The 16,872-nt window shown below is 55.8% G+C and overlaps 4 protein-coding genes across 4 annotated transcripts; 1 reads left to right on the forward strand and 3 right to left on the reverse strand.

The window, feature by feature from the left end:
- Nucleotides 1-3,892: 3,892 nt before the first annotated feature.
- On the reverse strand, nt 3,893-6,817 carry CcaverHIS019_0702400 (uncharacterized protein; the record flags this gene model as incomplete). Its single annotated transcript, XM_060603651.1, has 5 exons — nt 3,893-4,946; nt 4,983-5,145; nt 5,182-5,682; nt 5,984-6,236; nt 6,527-6,817. 5 exons carry the CDS (start codon nt 6,815-6,817, stop codon nt 3,893-3,895), a joined length of 2,262 nt encoding a protein of 753 aa, XP_060459924.1.
- A 3,692-nt stretch (nt 6,818-10,509) lies between these two features.
- On the forward strand, nt 10,510-10,854 carry CcaverHIS019_0702410 (uncharacterized protein; the record flags this gene model as incomplete). The annotated part of the gene is made up of 1 exon (XM_060603652.1): nt 10,510-10,854. The coding sequence occupies one exon, from the start codon at nt 10,510-10,512 to the stop codon at nt 10,852-10,854; it is 345 nt and encodes a 114-aa protein (XP_060459925.1).
- Nucleotides 10,855-12,001: 1,147 nt separating this feature from the next.
- Nucleotides 12,002-14,290, reverse strand: CcaverHIS019_0702420 (uncharacterized protein; the record flags this gene model as incomplete). Its single annotated transcript, XM_060603653.1, has 1 exon — nt 12,002-14,290. One exon carries the CDS (start codon nt 14,288-14,290, stop codon nt 12,002-12,004), a length of 2,289 nt encoding a protein of 762 aa, XP_060459926.1.
- Nucleotides 14,291-15,820: 1,530 nt separating this feature from the next.
- CcaverHIS019_0702430 (uncharacterized protein) lies at nt 15,821-16,435 on the reverse strand (the record flags this gene model as incomplete). The annotated part of the gene is made up of 1 exon (XM_060603654.1): nt 15,821-16,435. One exon carries the CDS (start codon nt 16,433-16,435, stop codon nt 15,821-15,823), a length of 615 nt encoding a protein of 204 aa, XP_060459927.1.
- Nucleotides 16,436-16,872: the final 437 nt, after the last annotated feature.

Raw genomic sequence — 16,872 nt, forward strand, 5'->3', positions numbered from 1 at the left:
GGGACAACGAGTTTGATGTTGAGCATTGGTATGGGCCACAACACTCCAGGCTCATTAAGTCAGTTATAGTTTATTTGATCCTATCCTGCTACATGGATAACTGTGGTAGTTCTCGAGCTAATACATGGTGAAAGCCCCGACGTCTGGAAAGGGTGTGTTTATTAGATAAGAACCCAATGACTTGTCAGAAAGGATTCATCAAGAAGCGCACCTGGGGCTACTCAAAGCTGGAAATCTTTCGAACTGCCACGTCCTTGTCGTGTGAGCTGGAATCCGGTTCGAATACTGAGAACAGAGAACAGTCTAGGGGAGTATCTGTGTTGGTATTGTCGGGAACAGAACAAGTTAGAAGACACCCGCTTGGTGGTAGGGTGTTAGGATGCGCCCACCGTGCCACCGGACCGCAGACCTGCCATGCCAACCTGCAATCCACCACACTAGGATCCCGCACCTGCCATGCAGACCCGAGACGCAGACCCGAGACGCAATATGCAGACGCAACATGCAGACGCACCTGCAGTGCAGAAGCATCTGACATGCGGGTGCACCTGAGATGCGGACGCCCCTCATATGCAGACCCAACACGCAGATGACTGAACATAGGTGATGACAGAGACGATAACAAAAAAGACAGAGACGATAACAAATAAGTTGGCAGACATGACTGACACACGAAAGGCATATAAGAATTCCATAGGGCTGTTACGACCGCTATCTCGGTATTACAAACACGGCCAGATCAACCATTCTAACCGGCAATACCTTTCCCATCAAATCCCTCTAGGTTTCAAATCTAATCTTCTTACCCCTCTAAACAGAAGCATCCGAACCAACCACTAATCATCACCGCCCCAAATCCGCCCCAAATCCGCCCCAAATCAACCCCTTAGGTTTCCGAACTAATCAACATACCTCGCTTACTCGTTAATAGTAGGCCCATCACTATCTGCTCATAAGACATATATATACCCAGCCCTTGTAGACTGTAATACCATCAACTCTGAATTCAAGTATACCACAATAACCTTGCACTTCTCCCAGTACGCTACCCACGTCTTCCTAACCCGACAACCAAGTAACCCTCTACCCAGTTTTACTTCAACCTACCCAGTCCGCCTACCACCACCCCTTCTCACATCGTCACCCGAGTCAATCATAATCGGTTCCCTCGATCCCACCAAGTAGGATTCTTAATCGATATTACTATCACCTAGTAGTTGTCGAGCAAGGTCCTAACAGTAATTCAGAGTTGATCTCGAGATACGTCTTGAGATTGGTTTAATCTCGAGATACTTCTTGAGATTGGCTTATGTCCACCCAACGCGTTACGCGATCCCAAACCGCAGCAGATACCCTTCACACTCCCAACCCTCCTACCCAACCTACTACTACCATGTCGGACCTCAGCAGCTCAATTAGCAACTCCAACGTGGAACGCCTTATCACCCTCTTGGAACTTATGATCAACAATCAGAATGAGGGACACCCAGCACCTGCCCTTACCCAACCTTTTACGGGCAAGGCTACATACCCCGTTCACGAATTCCTAGTCCTTGTCAATTCCCAGCTCGATGCCGAACCTGATTATTACACTACGTGCGTACGCAAAATCGTCTACGCAAGCGCTGCGTTTTCCGGAGAAGCTCGTACATGGTTTACTCAATCCTTGACGATCACACCTACTCCCGATTACGTTACCAATTACGACAAGTTTACTGCAGCCCTTATCCGCCGTTTTGGGTCACTGTTTCCTAAGCCAAGGTAGGCCTAGAATAAGGGGCGGACAATTGTGTAATGGTGCGCATTTTGTCGACAGCTGCAGCACCTGCGTCAAAGTCAAATCCGACAAGACCAAACAGCAAGGAGACTTTACCCCACTTCCCATTCCCCTTAAACCTTTCGACAACATATCCATCGACTTGTTCCATCTACCATCCCAAGTTCAAAACAATGCAAATATGCCATCTACCAGGAAAGGAAAGGAGAAGGCCCAGATCGGCCACACCAGTTACGACTCCGTCCTATCCATCATTTGCCGCCTTACAAAGTTCATTATATTGGTACCAGTCAACCTCAGTATGTCGGCAGAAGGAGTCGCAGATATCCTAATCGAACAACTATTTGGATACCACGGAATACCCCTCGACATTACCAGCGACAACGACATACGCTTCCACTCCAACTTCTGGCGTGATTTCAACAAGGCTATGACAACCAAATTGCGCTTTACCTCAGCCTATTTCCCTTCAAGCAACGGTCAAGTCGAACGTTCTCACGTCGGAGTACGGCGCGTATTACGAACAGTGTACGAGTTTGACACACACTGTTGGCCCAAGTTACTAGGCATGGTAATATTCGCATTAAACAATACCACTTCAACCACCACCAAGTTCTCACCCTTCTTTGCAACAAAGGATTCAACCCAAACAAAGAGCAAAGCTCTAACATAGGGCCTCTATCTATCTTGTCAATGCACACTTCTCCTCATTTTCACTTTGAGCACACTTGACCTTGAGCACACTTGACCTTGAGCACACTTGACCTTGAGCACACTTGACCTTGAGCACACTTGACCTTGAGCACACTTGACCTTGAGCACACTTGACCTTGAGCACACTTGACCTCGACCCCACTTCCCTTTGCGCTCTCTCCATCTCTCTCTCCTCATACACGCGGCCGAGAAGCGGAAGAATGTTGCTTGGAGCACTCTCTCGCTTAGACAGAGCACTTAACTGGCTTGGAGTGGCTTGGAGGTTGGACAGCTTCTGGCCATCTAGGTTTGGTTGTACCGATACCCCCGTTTAGGATGCTGCTGGGCCAGCGGCTGGTCTGCTTTGGCTTCGATTCAACCGAAAGTTACCAAAAGCTCTGTCAATTGTGTGGAGAGGATAGTCATAACCTGGAAGGCTGCCCTGTGAAAGCATGGGTGGAACACCGAGGAATGGCGAAAGGGCTTCCGGGGGACTCCGAAACCGCCTGCAACCCAAACCACACAACCGACACCGGCTTTAAACAAGAAAACCCCAGGTAATAAAAGGACGAAAGCTGTCGTGGAGAGAAGACCGCCGTAATGTCGTGCATGGATTGAGATTCATGGTAGTTTTCCACCTAGATGCAAAATAGGAGGACTGCCAGAGCATACTAACCGAAGAGTTCCTGCTATGGTTCTGGGCAATCTGGGAGTCCACAGCAGTGTTAGGTCTGTATGTCAGACATCAGACCAAGGAGGGGAGGAAAAATGTCCAGGAGCACAGTACAGCACTTAGTCGGTGAATTAGCACACGGTGAAGCCATGTTGGATTTCGGCGAGTTTCGTGTCGTCCACCCTCGGCATGTACTGATGTTTAGAGAGCATGATATCATTGCCCTGTATTTCAACAAGTCACTGGTACTGTCAAATATGCATTTATGACTACGCGCGTAAAGATATTGGTCGTTAGGTGTTGGGGTGGGCTACACAGATGCCGTGTAGAGGCAATGCAGGATGCAGGTGTCACGCAGGAGACACGTCAGAACCACCCACAAGCCACGGATTGAACACGCCAAGTTTGCCAGCTATCAGCTCCCAGTTGCCAGTTGGCTCGTGCCCATGAGCGCTCACATAGTGGTACAAAGTAACAGTGTCCGATGGTTGCTAATAGTACAGATGCTATGTACAGGAAGTGAAGAATATAACGCCGCGGTGAAATTCCATTTCGAAAGTGGGTTCATTTGAGGGGTCAGGTTGGCAAAGAACGACGGTGCACAGGACAAGAGTAGTGTGCAGAGATTGGGAAGGCATGGATGGGATGATGTCTGGCAACAAAGTTCTGCTGTAGAAAGTGGCGTTGTCGTGCGAGGGCCAGCAAGCCCACGAATCGGAGGGCGCTCGTCACCCTTCAAACCCGACCCCTTATGGTGTCGGGTTGAACCCGCTCCCCCGGGACGAACGCCTATCGCTGTGGTGTGAGGAGCGCCGCTGATCGTGCCCGGCGCCTGCCGCGGTCGTCGTATCAGAGAACACGGGAAAGTAGTCATACTCGGTCATCCGTGGGCCGCTTGTGACGACGCTCACCGAGCTCATCGCGCGCGTGTGCGACGGGTACGCGCCCATCATGGTCATCGAGCTACGGTTTGTCAAACTGGGCGCCAGGCTGTACCGCGCAGACGGTGGCGACGCAGGCATAGGAGGAACATCGACGAGGCGGCCGGTTGTCATTGGTGGCGAGAGGAGGTAGCCGCTGCTACGCGTGCGTTGTCTCCGCAGGTCGAGCGGCTCTGAAACAGCGCGCGGCATGCCGGGCATCGAAGGAGCCGTGGGCGACATGGGTGGAGAACTGGCACCGGCCGCCAGTAAGCCCTGGTGTATGCTTGACCCGCGTGCGTGGTCCGAGAAGGTCTCACCAAGGCGATGGATGTCGTTGTCCCCAGTGACTAGCTGCATGCCACTAATGGAGGTGCCGGCAGTGGTGGAGTCGTAGCTGTCGAAGTCCATGTCAGAGTAGCCATCGACCATGCTCTTCTGCCGCATGGTCTCGACGTGCTTGCGGGTTCGCATGGGAGGGGTGTCACTCCCAGGATCCACCTCAGCCATCTTGTACTCGACGACACCAGCCTTGCCGTGACGGCGACGATTCCAGAACCACCAGGCAAAGTATGCACCAGCGGCAATGGCCAAGAAGCCCAGCACCGAGCAGACGGCAATGATAGTAGACGTCGCGACGCGCTTCTGTCCGGCGTTTGCGGCGGCACTCTGCGCGCCGTTGCCGTTCCCGCCAGCTGAGCCAGACGAGACACCACTAAGAGGCTGGCGCTCATCTCGCACCAGCCAGAAGTCACGAGATGCCAGTGCCGCGTCCGTGAGCGGAAACATGCCCACAGTTGGCTGCCACGATGTCGGGTTGAGCTTCTGGTCGGGGTATTGGTAGATCGAGTAGACGTTCTTGAGGAACGACGAGCCGAGGACGCTGCACGTCAGCCGCCGAACACGCACCGAAACTCACAAGTCACCACGATTCTGCAGATCGGCGTACTGCAGAACACCCAGACACCGGGAAAGGCTCTGGTCCGCCGTGTCAATGTAGCTCATGTCCAGCGGATGCACGGGGTAGTCGGTACCGCCGAACGTGAATGTCAATGTCAGAGGCGTGTTGCATGGCAGGCGGTCTGCGGAAGTCAGCCTCTGCCGTTCAAGACACTCACATTTGCCGTCAGAGTCAGCCTTGACGCCGAAAGCCCCGTAGATGGCATTTAGCATGTCGAGGTTGTTGACAAGGATCCCCACACCGCCCGAGTCGAGGACCGCAACTGGTGTCGTGGAGTTTGCGTCCGTCCTTGTTGACCCTAATGGGATAGGTTGCGTTGTGGGCCCAATCCCGTTCTTGGGGTCGTCGAAGAATGTTGCGTGGATACTTTCCAGTGGCAGTCGCCAGTGCAGGTAGCCGGTGCGGCCCCTTGAGGGCTGGGCGAGGATAGGCAGCCACTTGGGTGCACATGGTGGTGGACAGACACGCGAATCGACCTCGCCTATCCCGAAGCTCGAGACAGTCCGCACATCCTCGCTCCTCTCAAGTGACAGCGAGAAGTAACGATTCGTCGGCGCCGATGCTCCCGCGCCGAAGAGGTTGTCCAGAAACGTCGCACCGTCGGGTGACGAGCCTGTCGTGCCGGGGATCGTCTGGGTGATGACCGAGTTGGCCGGCACTAATGTCAGCGGTTTCTGGGCGCGCACTGTCGGATGATTGCAAGAGACCTCAGGTTGGCACTGGCACGCCCTCAATGGCCATTTCGCTCGCAACCCTAGCCCTAGAACCAGGTTGTCCGCACGGCAGAGGGGCACGTGCCTCTGTCTGGGCTGCGGCCTCGACACAAGGAGTCAAGCACGCGGCCTCTGCTTGCCGCAAGCGCCGCACTCGCCAGGAAGAACGCCGCGGACGTGGTCTCTGCCCACTCAGATCCCTCATATTGCGTCTGCACCCCAGCTCCCACCACACAGCAAACTCACAGGCAAGACCCAAGAGGCCGGTAAAGTTGCCTTCGCCGAGATTCTCGTTATACACCTCCTTAGCCGTGACCATGGCCTGATAGCCTATACCAAACTCGCCGACAGTGACCTGCTCCCACATGATGTTGCCGCCGACGCTGCCAACGTGGAAATCGAGGCCGAGTGGGGTGCCACTGTCAAGCGAGTGAGTATCATTGAAGAGCGCGGGCGCTTCCTTGCAGTCCGTGGACGTGCAGGTCATCGACGCGATCCACTGTTCAGGTTAGTGCTGTGCTCACTCTTCCGTCTCCCATGGCTCTCATTCTCGTGCAATCCCCAAAGATCCGTCCGATAATAATGCTGGACTGAGAGAGGCTTCCGGCCCACGCGACGCCCGGGAGGCTGTCAACAGACAGCCAAGCCGCAGATCGCCAGCCTGGACCCTCACACACCTCACACCCCCAGCTCGCGCCTCGCTCCACACGGCGCACCCATGTCACCGCCACCTATAGCCCAACGCCCCACACGCCCGACGCCCACTCCACACCGTCATCCCGGACTCACCATGTCTGACGATCCCAAGTCCACGAGCATGTTGATCGTCTGAGCAGACGTGGGCGTTGTTGGCGCGCGCTTCCGTGCCGCCGCTCCACTGGCCAGGTCGTGGCCAAATGTCATGGGAAGCGAGTAGACGGCTTGGTCGTCGTTTCCGCCCGCGAGCGTCATGTCGAACACCACGCCGGGAACAAAGGTAACCTGCGCCGCGTGTGTCCCCGACGTCGTCGTTGCTCTGGACGCGGACGGAGTAAGAGTGAAAGACCACGGCTTGCTCTTGCCAGAGGAGGTCGAGGACATAACATCCGAGTTGATATCTGTGGTATTCGACGCGCCAGCCGGTATTCCAGACACGGAGTCTGTCCCGTTGGCCCAGCTGCTTGGGGTTGGGGAGGCACTTGGAGAAGCGCTTCCAAACAAGGCTGAGGAGAGCGAGGGTGAAAGCGACTCGGTGGTATTTGTCGAAGCCTCCGGCAGCGCGAAGTCTGGGTTTGGAGAGGAAGGGTTCGGCGGAGACTCGGAAGACGGTGGTGGTGGCTCTTGCCTTGGGTGAATAAGGTGCTGTGACTCGGGTTGATGCGGTGATGGTGGTTGTCGTTGTGAGGGTGATCCAGGCTGAAGTGGTGGTCGTGAGGAGGAAGGAGATGAAGAGGACGAGGGTGTTGGTGAGGGGGAAGTATCGCGTGGGTGCCAGGGTATTTGGATCTTCATGGCGGTGGCTGTCGGAGGATGGGAAGATGAAGAGGACGAGGACGGGGACCCGAAGTCGATGCCGAGATGGATCGATGACTTAAGTGTGGCGAGCTTTGGTGGCGCCGGCGCCTTGTTCGGCTCGGTAGTGAGCAGTTGTTGGCGGGGATGTTGAAGAAACATTTGGTCCCAGCTCTGCGCTCGTGCTCAGGGGGACAGTGAACGGACGCCGACGGTAGGACCTCCATACACAGCCTTCAAGCCTTCTAGAGTTCAAGCGACCGACGATGGCCGCGGCGAATTGTTGGTGGGCCAGTCGAGAAGAGGTTGGACAGGCACAGAGTCCGAGCACTAGCCAAGTGATCGCGGTGCACACACGCAAAGAGATCTAGATGGACAGGAGGCTCTTTGAGCAGAAGTGGGTTTTTTGATTCTCCCGACTCGGTGAGGTGATGAGAGGTGAGATCCGATCGTGGGCTGGTGGGAGGACGACTTGTTCTCCCTGGAAGAGGGGTCGAGGGAAAGATGCGAAAGTGGGCGCACGAAACAGAGCAGGAGTGAGATGAGCGTAGGAGGGTTTGTCGCAAGAGATGGATGGTTAGGTGCAAGCGACGATGTTCGCTATTGGCATTGGCGCGCGTCGGATGAGGGGTCACGATGTGGGTGAGGGACTGAGGAGGGATGTGCGCGGGGGGGATGGGGGAGGGGATGTGGAGGAAGACGCGGGGGAAGGGGCGCTTGGTGGCGTGGGGCTCTGGGTTTGGGTCGGATGAGAATGGGCGAGGAGAAAAATGTGGATGTGAAGGAGGCAGGGGGGGGGAAAAGGCGAGGAAGGGGAGGAGGGAACGAGTGAAGAGAAAGAGAGAGAGAGGGAGACAGTGATATAGATGAGATGATGATGATGAATGACGAGTGTGAATGAACAGATGAGATTGAGAGTGGGTCAAAACAGAGTGGAGGAACAATTGGGATTCTCCTGCTGTTCCTGTTCTGGACAAGGCTAACGAGAGGCTCCGATACCCTCGGCCACCAACAAGGTTCTCAAGGGTCCAGAGGGCGGAGGGCGGAGGGGGGGAGGGGGAGATGGACCGTGTTCCGACAACCATACAATACCAATCGGCATTTTTACTATACTAATCAAAAGGTTAACTATTAGCCAGGGGATGAAACAAGAAAGCTCCAACGGCCAAGGGGCGACGTGGGTTGCCAGTTGGCCGGTCCAGGTCAAAGGGTACAAGGGTTTAATGGCCGGGAATCCTAAGAAGAGAGAAAGAGCTGAGGAAGGACAGGGTTTTGGTGTCAGGGAAGGGAGTCAAGCAGAGTAGAGAACTTTGGTCAAGTAACGAGAGTCAGGGACTTGTGTAAGTGTCAAAGGGACCAAGTTGAGGCATGTAAAGTGCAAAGTCGAGTTTGACAAAAATAGGATCAACACCGCTGCTCTTCTTAATGGAAACTAAACTTGTCAAAGCATGCTCAACTGTACTACTACCTTGTATTATACTAATACTCAATATACTTTACTACCTACTGGTTCTCAATGTAATGGGTCTGATGATATATCATCCTTCCATTTGGTTATTTCAATCCACAGCACTGCGGTCTGCGGTCATCCAGAAACATCAGCGAGACAAATACCAAATACACTGAACGGCTGATCACTCGTTCCATATCCACCCACCCGTGCACGAGCCTCATCCCCGAATACCCGGAGCATCCGCCGAGCAACCAGTAAACCGGTCAAAGTGGAAAAGCCAACAAGCCAAGACGAAGAGGGAGACAGAGTCAGCCTCGACTTCACCTACAAACCCACTATCCGCAAATATCGGCAAAGCAGTGTCCAGTGTCCGTCACATGTTTGTTTGTTCCAGCGCAACCACCAAAATACTCGGACACGCAGGATGATGGGTTTGACTGTTCTGCTGATCTGCTGGTGAATGGTACAGTGGCGTACCACGTCACTGTACCAAAAATTGACGATTATAGAACACCTCCAACGCCTGTATCTATCCTTCGCATCGTCAGCCTTTTGCCTCATGCCTCATCAGCCACAGCCATAGCCATAGCCACAGCCACAGCCACGTAGGGATGAACCGCGACATTATGCGCCACGCCATTCACATGAACACATGATGATAGCCTCGGCAAGCTCGTCAACCAACTGTCGTTTTTAGAAGTTGAGGCGGATTCGATTCAGTGCAGAGACAGCAGAAGGAGAGAGAGACTCTGGGAGCAGGTACGGTACGGCGGATGCTCAAGTCCATCATGCAGTGTTCTCATGCTGATGCTGGCGTTCTGGCATGCGTGGCCCACTGGGCATAAGGTGAGGAATGGGCACGAGTCAGCCATGACATGCACTGACAATGCAAGAGTGGCGATGGCGATAAAGCTGTGTAAATATGGCCGTGCTGGATCGCACGAGCTGTGATACGTGATTGAGCTTGATCATGAGAGACTTGTTGGAGAGGCGGTGCGGTGTGGTGCGGTGCGGTGCGGTGCGGGTTTAGGATTGTGATGTGGGGCCACTGTGGTTATGTGGCTGATCTGTGGGGTTATGCTTGATGATTAAGGCTGACAACAGATCCACAAATCGGAGAGAAATCGGAGAGTATGAGTTTGATCTGCTCATCCGCACTGAAGAGTATGCTGTGGGTTTGGTCAGCATACCCCATCACCTCACCAGTGGACCAGTGGGCCACTGGTGTCAAGGCGCAGAGAGATACAAAAGGCGCAGAGACTGTAAAGGCGTAGAGGCATGGGCGGCACTCATACCTCATGGCATGTTTGAATGGACAGGACTGGCGGAGACTACTTGTCTTTTCCCTACCTCCCTATCTCTCTGGTCACGTGCCAGCCACGAGCGTGTGAAGAGTAGTTGAACAAATGTTGCCGGCAACATTTGTTCGTTACAAGGTTTACCCCACAACCCCATACTATACCCGCATCCTAGCACTCGTAGCCGAGCTATTTCATCTTAAAAAGGTGCGGGGTAAGTGGGGTATTGTCGGGTATGGCCGATAGGCACGTGGTATTAAAGCTTGAGAGAGTAAAGGCACGGCTTGGCGGAGTAGGCAGAGTAAGAGTGTGGGCTAAAAAAGACTTTTCATCCAACGGCACTACGTACAAGGCAAAACAACCCCTCAGCTCCACCTTCCCCCCACCCCCGTCACACGACTCAACACACCCTACCAGTGTTACTCGACTCCATCTAGACTTTTAACACTTGCTCCATCTTCCATCTACTATATCACGAGGACAACTCTCAAACCCCTCCCTCACCACTCCACCCTCACAACCAAAACAAAATGCTCATCCGCTCTCTCAGCCTCCGTTCCCTCCCCAAGCCCACCCCAACCTTCCGCCGCACCCTCTGCATGCCCCCCTTCCGGGGGGCTCTCGAGGCGTCCGACAACCCCATCCCAAGCGACCAGGAGCCTTTCGACCTAAAATCCTCTCCAGACGTCTCGGCCGCCGACGGAATCACGCCCGAGGCCGCGTTGGCTGAACTGCGTCGTTTGCGCCACGCCGACCCAGCCGAGATGGGGATCCACACGCCAACCCCCATCGCACCGTTTACCGACGTCGACCCCGTTACGGGCAAGGCTGTGGGGCCAGCTAAGAAGGGCTTCTTTTCCAAGAAGAAGGCGTAGAGTCATCATACGAGAGACGCCACCAGAGCGTGTGACGAAAAAAAATGACAGAGCAGAAAACTGTACCTGTTCCTGTTCGTCTTGCTCGATTGTTTGTGCTAACCCCAGGCTTCCTGCATCGCATTGCCATTCCTAAATCTCACTCGTTGTACATCCGACCTACCCGCCTGTTATGTATCCAGCATTCTAATCACTTGGCGCAGACTTGACGGCAAACAAACCGCACCACACCGCTATGGACAGCTCATTAACAACAGAGTCGGCGCGGATCTTGGCGCGGATCTTGAGGTTTCGCGATGACCGTATCACCCATTGGTACAAGCGGAAACTAGTCCGAGTCCAAGGAAATGTGCTGATGCCGCGCATGCCATCTGACTATAATTGTGACTGTGATTGTGACTGTGAGCACAGAACATGGGTGGCGGCACAACTAACGATCCGTTCTGACGCCTGACGCTACCCGTCGATCCGTGCCAAAGCGAGCTTCGTGCATATGTGCATTCCAGTCGCCAGGGAATGCACATATGCACGGTGTACTTGCGCCGACGGCCTGACCCGGCATGATCCTCGCTTGGCGACCGTTGTCCAACGATCCTACAGGGGCCCGCCATCGACACGTGCTTGGCCACTCCGGCGTCGGGCGCGTGGGCCGCCTCACCTCGGTCGACGTGTGCGACGTGCAAGAGACGCCACTCTGTCATGCATCACCGCACGCCGGCAATGTAGGGCGCAAATCACTCCCCCTTTGGCGGCGAAGGCGAGCAACGATTTAAGGCCATCCATTGGGCCGGTGCACCCCGAGTTGCCACCAGGCTCAATGAACACGTCGCAAAAACGAGACGTAGTTCAGTACCCACTCTGGCCGCGCTTGTCCCATCACCTGGTGTGACCCGCACCACGCCTAGCCTTACCTTGAACACAGCGAGCCGCTCCCGCTCGTACCTGTGTCGTTGAACAGCGCGGGGGGACGGGCCGATACGCAGTCGCGGGGACTGGGAGTCCTCGTCGTGCTCGTCATATGTACGGAAGGCCAAGGCGGGTTCGGGACTTTGACTCTGGAAACTTGCATCACTCTCACAGCCTAACATGAAACAGCAAGAACGGTCGATTCATCTATCTAATACTGTTGACCCCTCCTCTTTTTTCATTACTCGCGGTAGAAGTCCTTCGTGAGGGCACCAAAGGTCGCTTGCCGCCTGTTCCAGTACCGCTGGTATTCAGCCATCGTTATGAAGCGGAGCAGCTCGTGGGCGTCCCAACTAAGACTAGCAAAGTGGTGGAACCGAGCCTCCTGCAAGAAGTTGGTGAACATCCGCGTGCAGTAGGCACGAATGGTTTCGGTCGGTTTCACCTGGCCGCACCAACCTCGTGGCCAGTCCTCGCAGCCGATGAGGGTGATCTTGACGACGTTCCCGTGCCGAAAATTGTCGACAATGGTTCTCAGGAGATGATCGACCATGGACGGCGGCGGGCAGCGAGGAGCGGTGGTCGGACGTTTGACAGACTTGTCCAACGTGAACACAAAGTGGTAATCGACATCCTTCTGAAAAGAATGCTGGGCAGACGGATTCGGCGCGGACGGGTCGTAGAATTGAGCGTGGAAAGGCATCCAGTGATCAAGGCGGATGTAGATGACGACAACGTCGCTCTTGCCAATGGCGATGACTGGCAGCTTGACCTGGTACTGGTTGACGGCGACGCGATGAACGGTGTGAATCGCCATGATGGGGACGTGTTCCATGTCAGCGACCACCTCCTTGGTGCGCACGACGTCGACCATGACTTGGCCCCGGACGACAGAGCCATCCACCCCTCGACAGCGAGGACCGTAGAGAGCAGGCTGTCGGCCAGTTGTGTACAGAGATGCGAAGGTCCCGCTTACGACGAGATCAAGCACAGGTTCTTCAACCAAGTTTACCCCGGCTCCAAATTTCCAGCCGGGGGTGACAGGTCGTGGCCCTGGCGTGGCGTGCGGTTGCCTCCTTATGATGGGGCGATTGATAGGCTGACGGCCTACTGGTGCCGCTGGAGGAACGTTCGGGTCCGTGGCAGCTGAAGACGAAGCGGCAGGAGTCGGCAGAGCCCCAATGGTCGACGATGGCGGTTCAACCTTGATCCTGGGCGGCGGCAGAGGGGGAGGCTTGATACCCGTAATCTCGAAATAACCATCATCGTCGTCGTTGTCGGAGACGCCGCGGTGACCGACAACCGCCTGGAGCGGGAACGCCAAGTTGCCATCTGTGGGTTCGACTTTCGGCTCGATCGACCGTGCGTGGACAGGGGCGTTGGGCCGGTTCACCTCTGCCGGCGAGTTCTGCTGTTGGAGAGACTGCGGTGGAGCAGCCGTAGGCACCAACTGCGGCTGGTCCACCTGGGCGGCGATAGGAATGGAAGCAGGAGGCGGCACAGCTGCGCCATCGAGAACATGAGGGCCGGGAGGTGGCGATAAGTCGAGACGAGGGCCGGATGGAGAGCCGGCGGCCGGAAGAACAGACGAGGTGGATGCGGGCTCCTCCGGGGACTTGACGCTGACCTGCGTCTGAGGCGCAGTAAGGCGTCGGCGATGGTCATTCATTGTCACTTCGACTGGTCCATTCCCTTGCTCGTCACTCTCCTCGTGCTGACCCGATGTGACGAGGCCATCCACCTCTTGATCGTCTCTCCCGGGCAAGCGAGAGGGCCCAGGAGTTGCATTGCGGACCCAACTACCATTATGGCCTGCGACATTCTCGTGTCGATCAACCTCCCTGTTGAGAGGTAACTGCGGGATGACGTTGTCGTCAACGTCGCAGTCGCCAATGACACTGTCCGACACATGAGAGGCATGGCGATCTTTCTGGCGACTCGGTCTGCCGTCGTGTCTTGCACCATCGTCCGAGTCCTCGATGACAGCGCGGTGCTTCCCACGTTTGGCGTCTCCTCCTGCCTGGCTTGTCTGCGCGCGTTTGCCGGAGCGGTGTCGCAGGGTCATCGGCGAGACGGGCAAACGGCTGGGAGTGGGAGCAGAACCGCGAAACCGAGAAAGCCGTTTCGGGTTAGGGTCCAGCATATCGGTCCGCATGTGGTTGCCGAACACCAGTCGCGCATACTCGCGGTCTGGATTTTCCATCCGGTAGGCATCTGTGTCGAAACCCAGATCCTTGAGATTATTTTCCGACATGCCCTTTGCTGCTGACCAATTCTCGAACATGACGCAGAAGCGCCAGAATCCCCGGCCGCCACGATTGTCCCGTTTGAAGCCCCATGCGACTGCCCATCCCTCGGGTGGTGGGAAGCAGCCCCCGCCACCGCCCAAGCATTTGACACACTGGTGTCTTACAACCGCCGCTGCCTCGTTTCCGCTGCCCTGTGCGGAGCCTGGGGAGTAGTTTCTGTCGCAAACATCGTCTGGTTCGGGTCCCGAGTCAAAGTCATCGAGCTCGTCAACGTCGGACATTGCAGGTACTCTTCGGAGTCAGCGTGAATTCAGGCAAGCTGTTGCAAAGTACTCACTCGATGATGGTTGTCAGGCGACGAGAGGATAATGGCGTATTGGTGAGGTGTTGACGGCCACCGGGGAAGGTTCGGTAGAAGACAGAGGTAGGAGAGCAGGTAAAATGTGTGAGGTGGGAGGAGGTGGTAGTAGATTTATCTGGATAATGTGTGAAGAGAAAGTGAAGTGACTACTGTCCGTCTCAGCTTATTAAAAGTCGAGGGTGAAGTCTGGGGAAAATGGCAAAGTATGGAGTCACATACCGTCTGGACTTTTCGAACAGCCTCGGACGACACAGGACGCACTGACCTCTGTTCCGTTCCTGGTCTCTCCAACTCCTGCAGCAGCTCCTGCAGTCCTGCAAGGGTCTCAGAGTGTCGAGAAAGCAGTGCAGTCAAGGACAGGGCTCTCTCGTGGGCTCGGGGATTTGCGGTTAGCCGTGAGCTGGCTGAGTGTAACTGTTGAGACATGAGTTGTATGGCCGGAGACAAGGATTGCGGGGCATACAGTAACTACGGGGCACCAAAGGTGGCCAACACTCCATTCCGTACCCCACTACAATCTGCCACTGGCAGTCGCTCCGCTGGCCAGGTTTGCTCTCCAGCCACCTTGTTTTGCGCCTCTCACTCCAGGGCAGTGTGGTCGGGGCCAATGCCATGCGCCACCGCACTGGACAGCTTCTATCTCCGTGGAGCCCTGGGGACGACAATGAATCGTGGCATGAGTCGAGACCAAACCATGGAGATATCAGCCAGATCAGTAAGATCACTGCTCTCGTTGGCTGGTGATCTGATCTTGAAATATTAATGGCTAGTCGAGGGTGAGGAGTACCGAAGAGGGCTCCTGAACACCTGGTCCGAGCGGAGTCAGCGTCTGGAGGCCTTGATTGTTCCACGAGTCCATGACCTCCCCCATGAGTGCCACTTGCTGCTCTCAGCAATTCCAAGGCCTCCATGATGACAGATTACAGGCTCAAGGGTGATACCTACTCCCCAGTGGAAATACGGTCGGCTTGTGGAGTTCTGCGTCTCATGGCTTTCGTGGAGAGGTAACTGCGCTAAGACCATCCCGCTCGCACCACCCTCGGCAGGCCCCAGGGTGCTTTCCCCAGCATCCGCACTGGCCTTGGCCGTCGGCCCCAATTTTCCCGTCAGAAATAGACTGCGGACGGGGTCATGTACGTTGATGTGGGGGACTGGAGGTCATTGGACTGTACAGCAACGGCCGAAAGCACTGGCGGAATGAGCGTGGCGGAGGTTGGATGGATTGGGTCAAGCTGTGTGACGCCTCAGACTCCTGAGAATGATAGAATGCCCAATGCGCTACCGACGTCGTCGGTCTACACCCACTCATCAAATAGCCGGATGAAAACATGCATACAAGTCAACCTAGTTCTATGGAGGGTTATGCAATGGGTTGGTGAGACGATGGGAAATTGCACGTTTGCGGGGGATGCACGTGATCGAGAGCCCTGGTGAGACAACACGTAGCCCTTCATGCGCTCTCCATAAATGCCCAGGTAGGGCCGCGGCGCGGCGCAGGCGCTTCACTGGACCCCGAACCCTCACTTGCAGTGGTCACAGGTGCGACGAAGAGGAGGCGAGATGTTGTCGTCGTGAAGGGCGAAGACGGCGCTGGGTCTTGGTCGACCCCCTCGTCAGGGTGGCCGTTCGTGTCTGGAGGCGGCTTCAACGCGGGGGGTTGGCGCTTCCGACGAAGCGCAGCCACCTGCGTACCAGGTTCCGCGGCATTGTGGGTCTTCCTGCCCCTGTTGGACTTAGCTTTAGGCTGAACCTTGGCTTTTGCGCTGGGTCCAGAGCGGGTGGGAGTAGGAGGGACATCTTTGGGTGGGACAGTAGGTAAGACGGGAGTAACAGGGCTTAACCGACCGGGTGGGGTGGAATCCGTGGCATTAACCGGAGGATAGGTAGCAGGTGCAGCGAGAACGGAGCAGCAGGCTGTGGACGTCTCGCTAACACTGGAGAGGCGCTGAGGGGTCGCGGAAAGGGAAGGAAAGGTGACCCGCTCCCCCGTCCAGGCCTCGAGGGAGGCAACCAAGTTGCCGAGCTCGACGGGATTCAAAGCACGGATACCCTCGGCCGTGAGCATGGTGTTCAGAATGCGGCTCGTGCGGGAGCGTGCGAGCGCATGGTCAAACCATCATGGTAGCGGCTGCATTGACGAATGTGTGTTTGGTGCGGGACAGAATGGAATCGACGTCTGCAACGGGCGTGTCGGTGGCACCCGCCATGGCTGAGGACTGGGTTTTAGCGGCGTCGGGGCGCCGGGTACGCACGAGCGGGGGGAGAGGGATTGCGGGAGGAGAGGGGATGAAGGGTGGAAGAAAGAACTGACGCGCCTGTCTGTGTGTAAGTAGAAGCGGGGGAAAGTGACTCACACCCGACCAAGAAGCAGCCAAAGTCGTGGTGTCGGTGCTGAACAAGCCGGCGGCGCTCTGGCGTCAGCGTCTGATCTTCTGGTGACTTACGCAGGGAGCAGTTGCGGGAGTGGTTACCAGAGAGGAAGAGCGCGAAGGAAGTGGAGGA

This window comes from Cutaneotrichosporon cavernicola, assembly GCF_030864355.1.
Source record: "Cutaneotrichosporon cavernicola HIS019 DNA, chromosome: 7b".
In the NCBI taxonomy this organism is placed as follows: domain Eukaryota; kingdom Fungi; phylum Basidiomycota; class Tremellomycetes; order Trichosporonales; family Trichosporonaceae; genus Cutaneotrichosporon; species Cutaneotrichosporon cavernicola.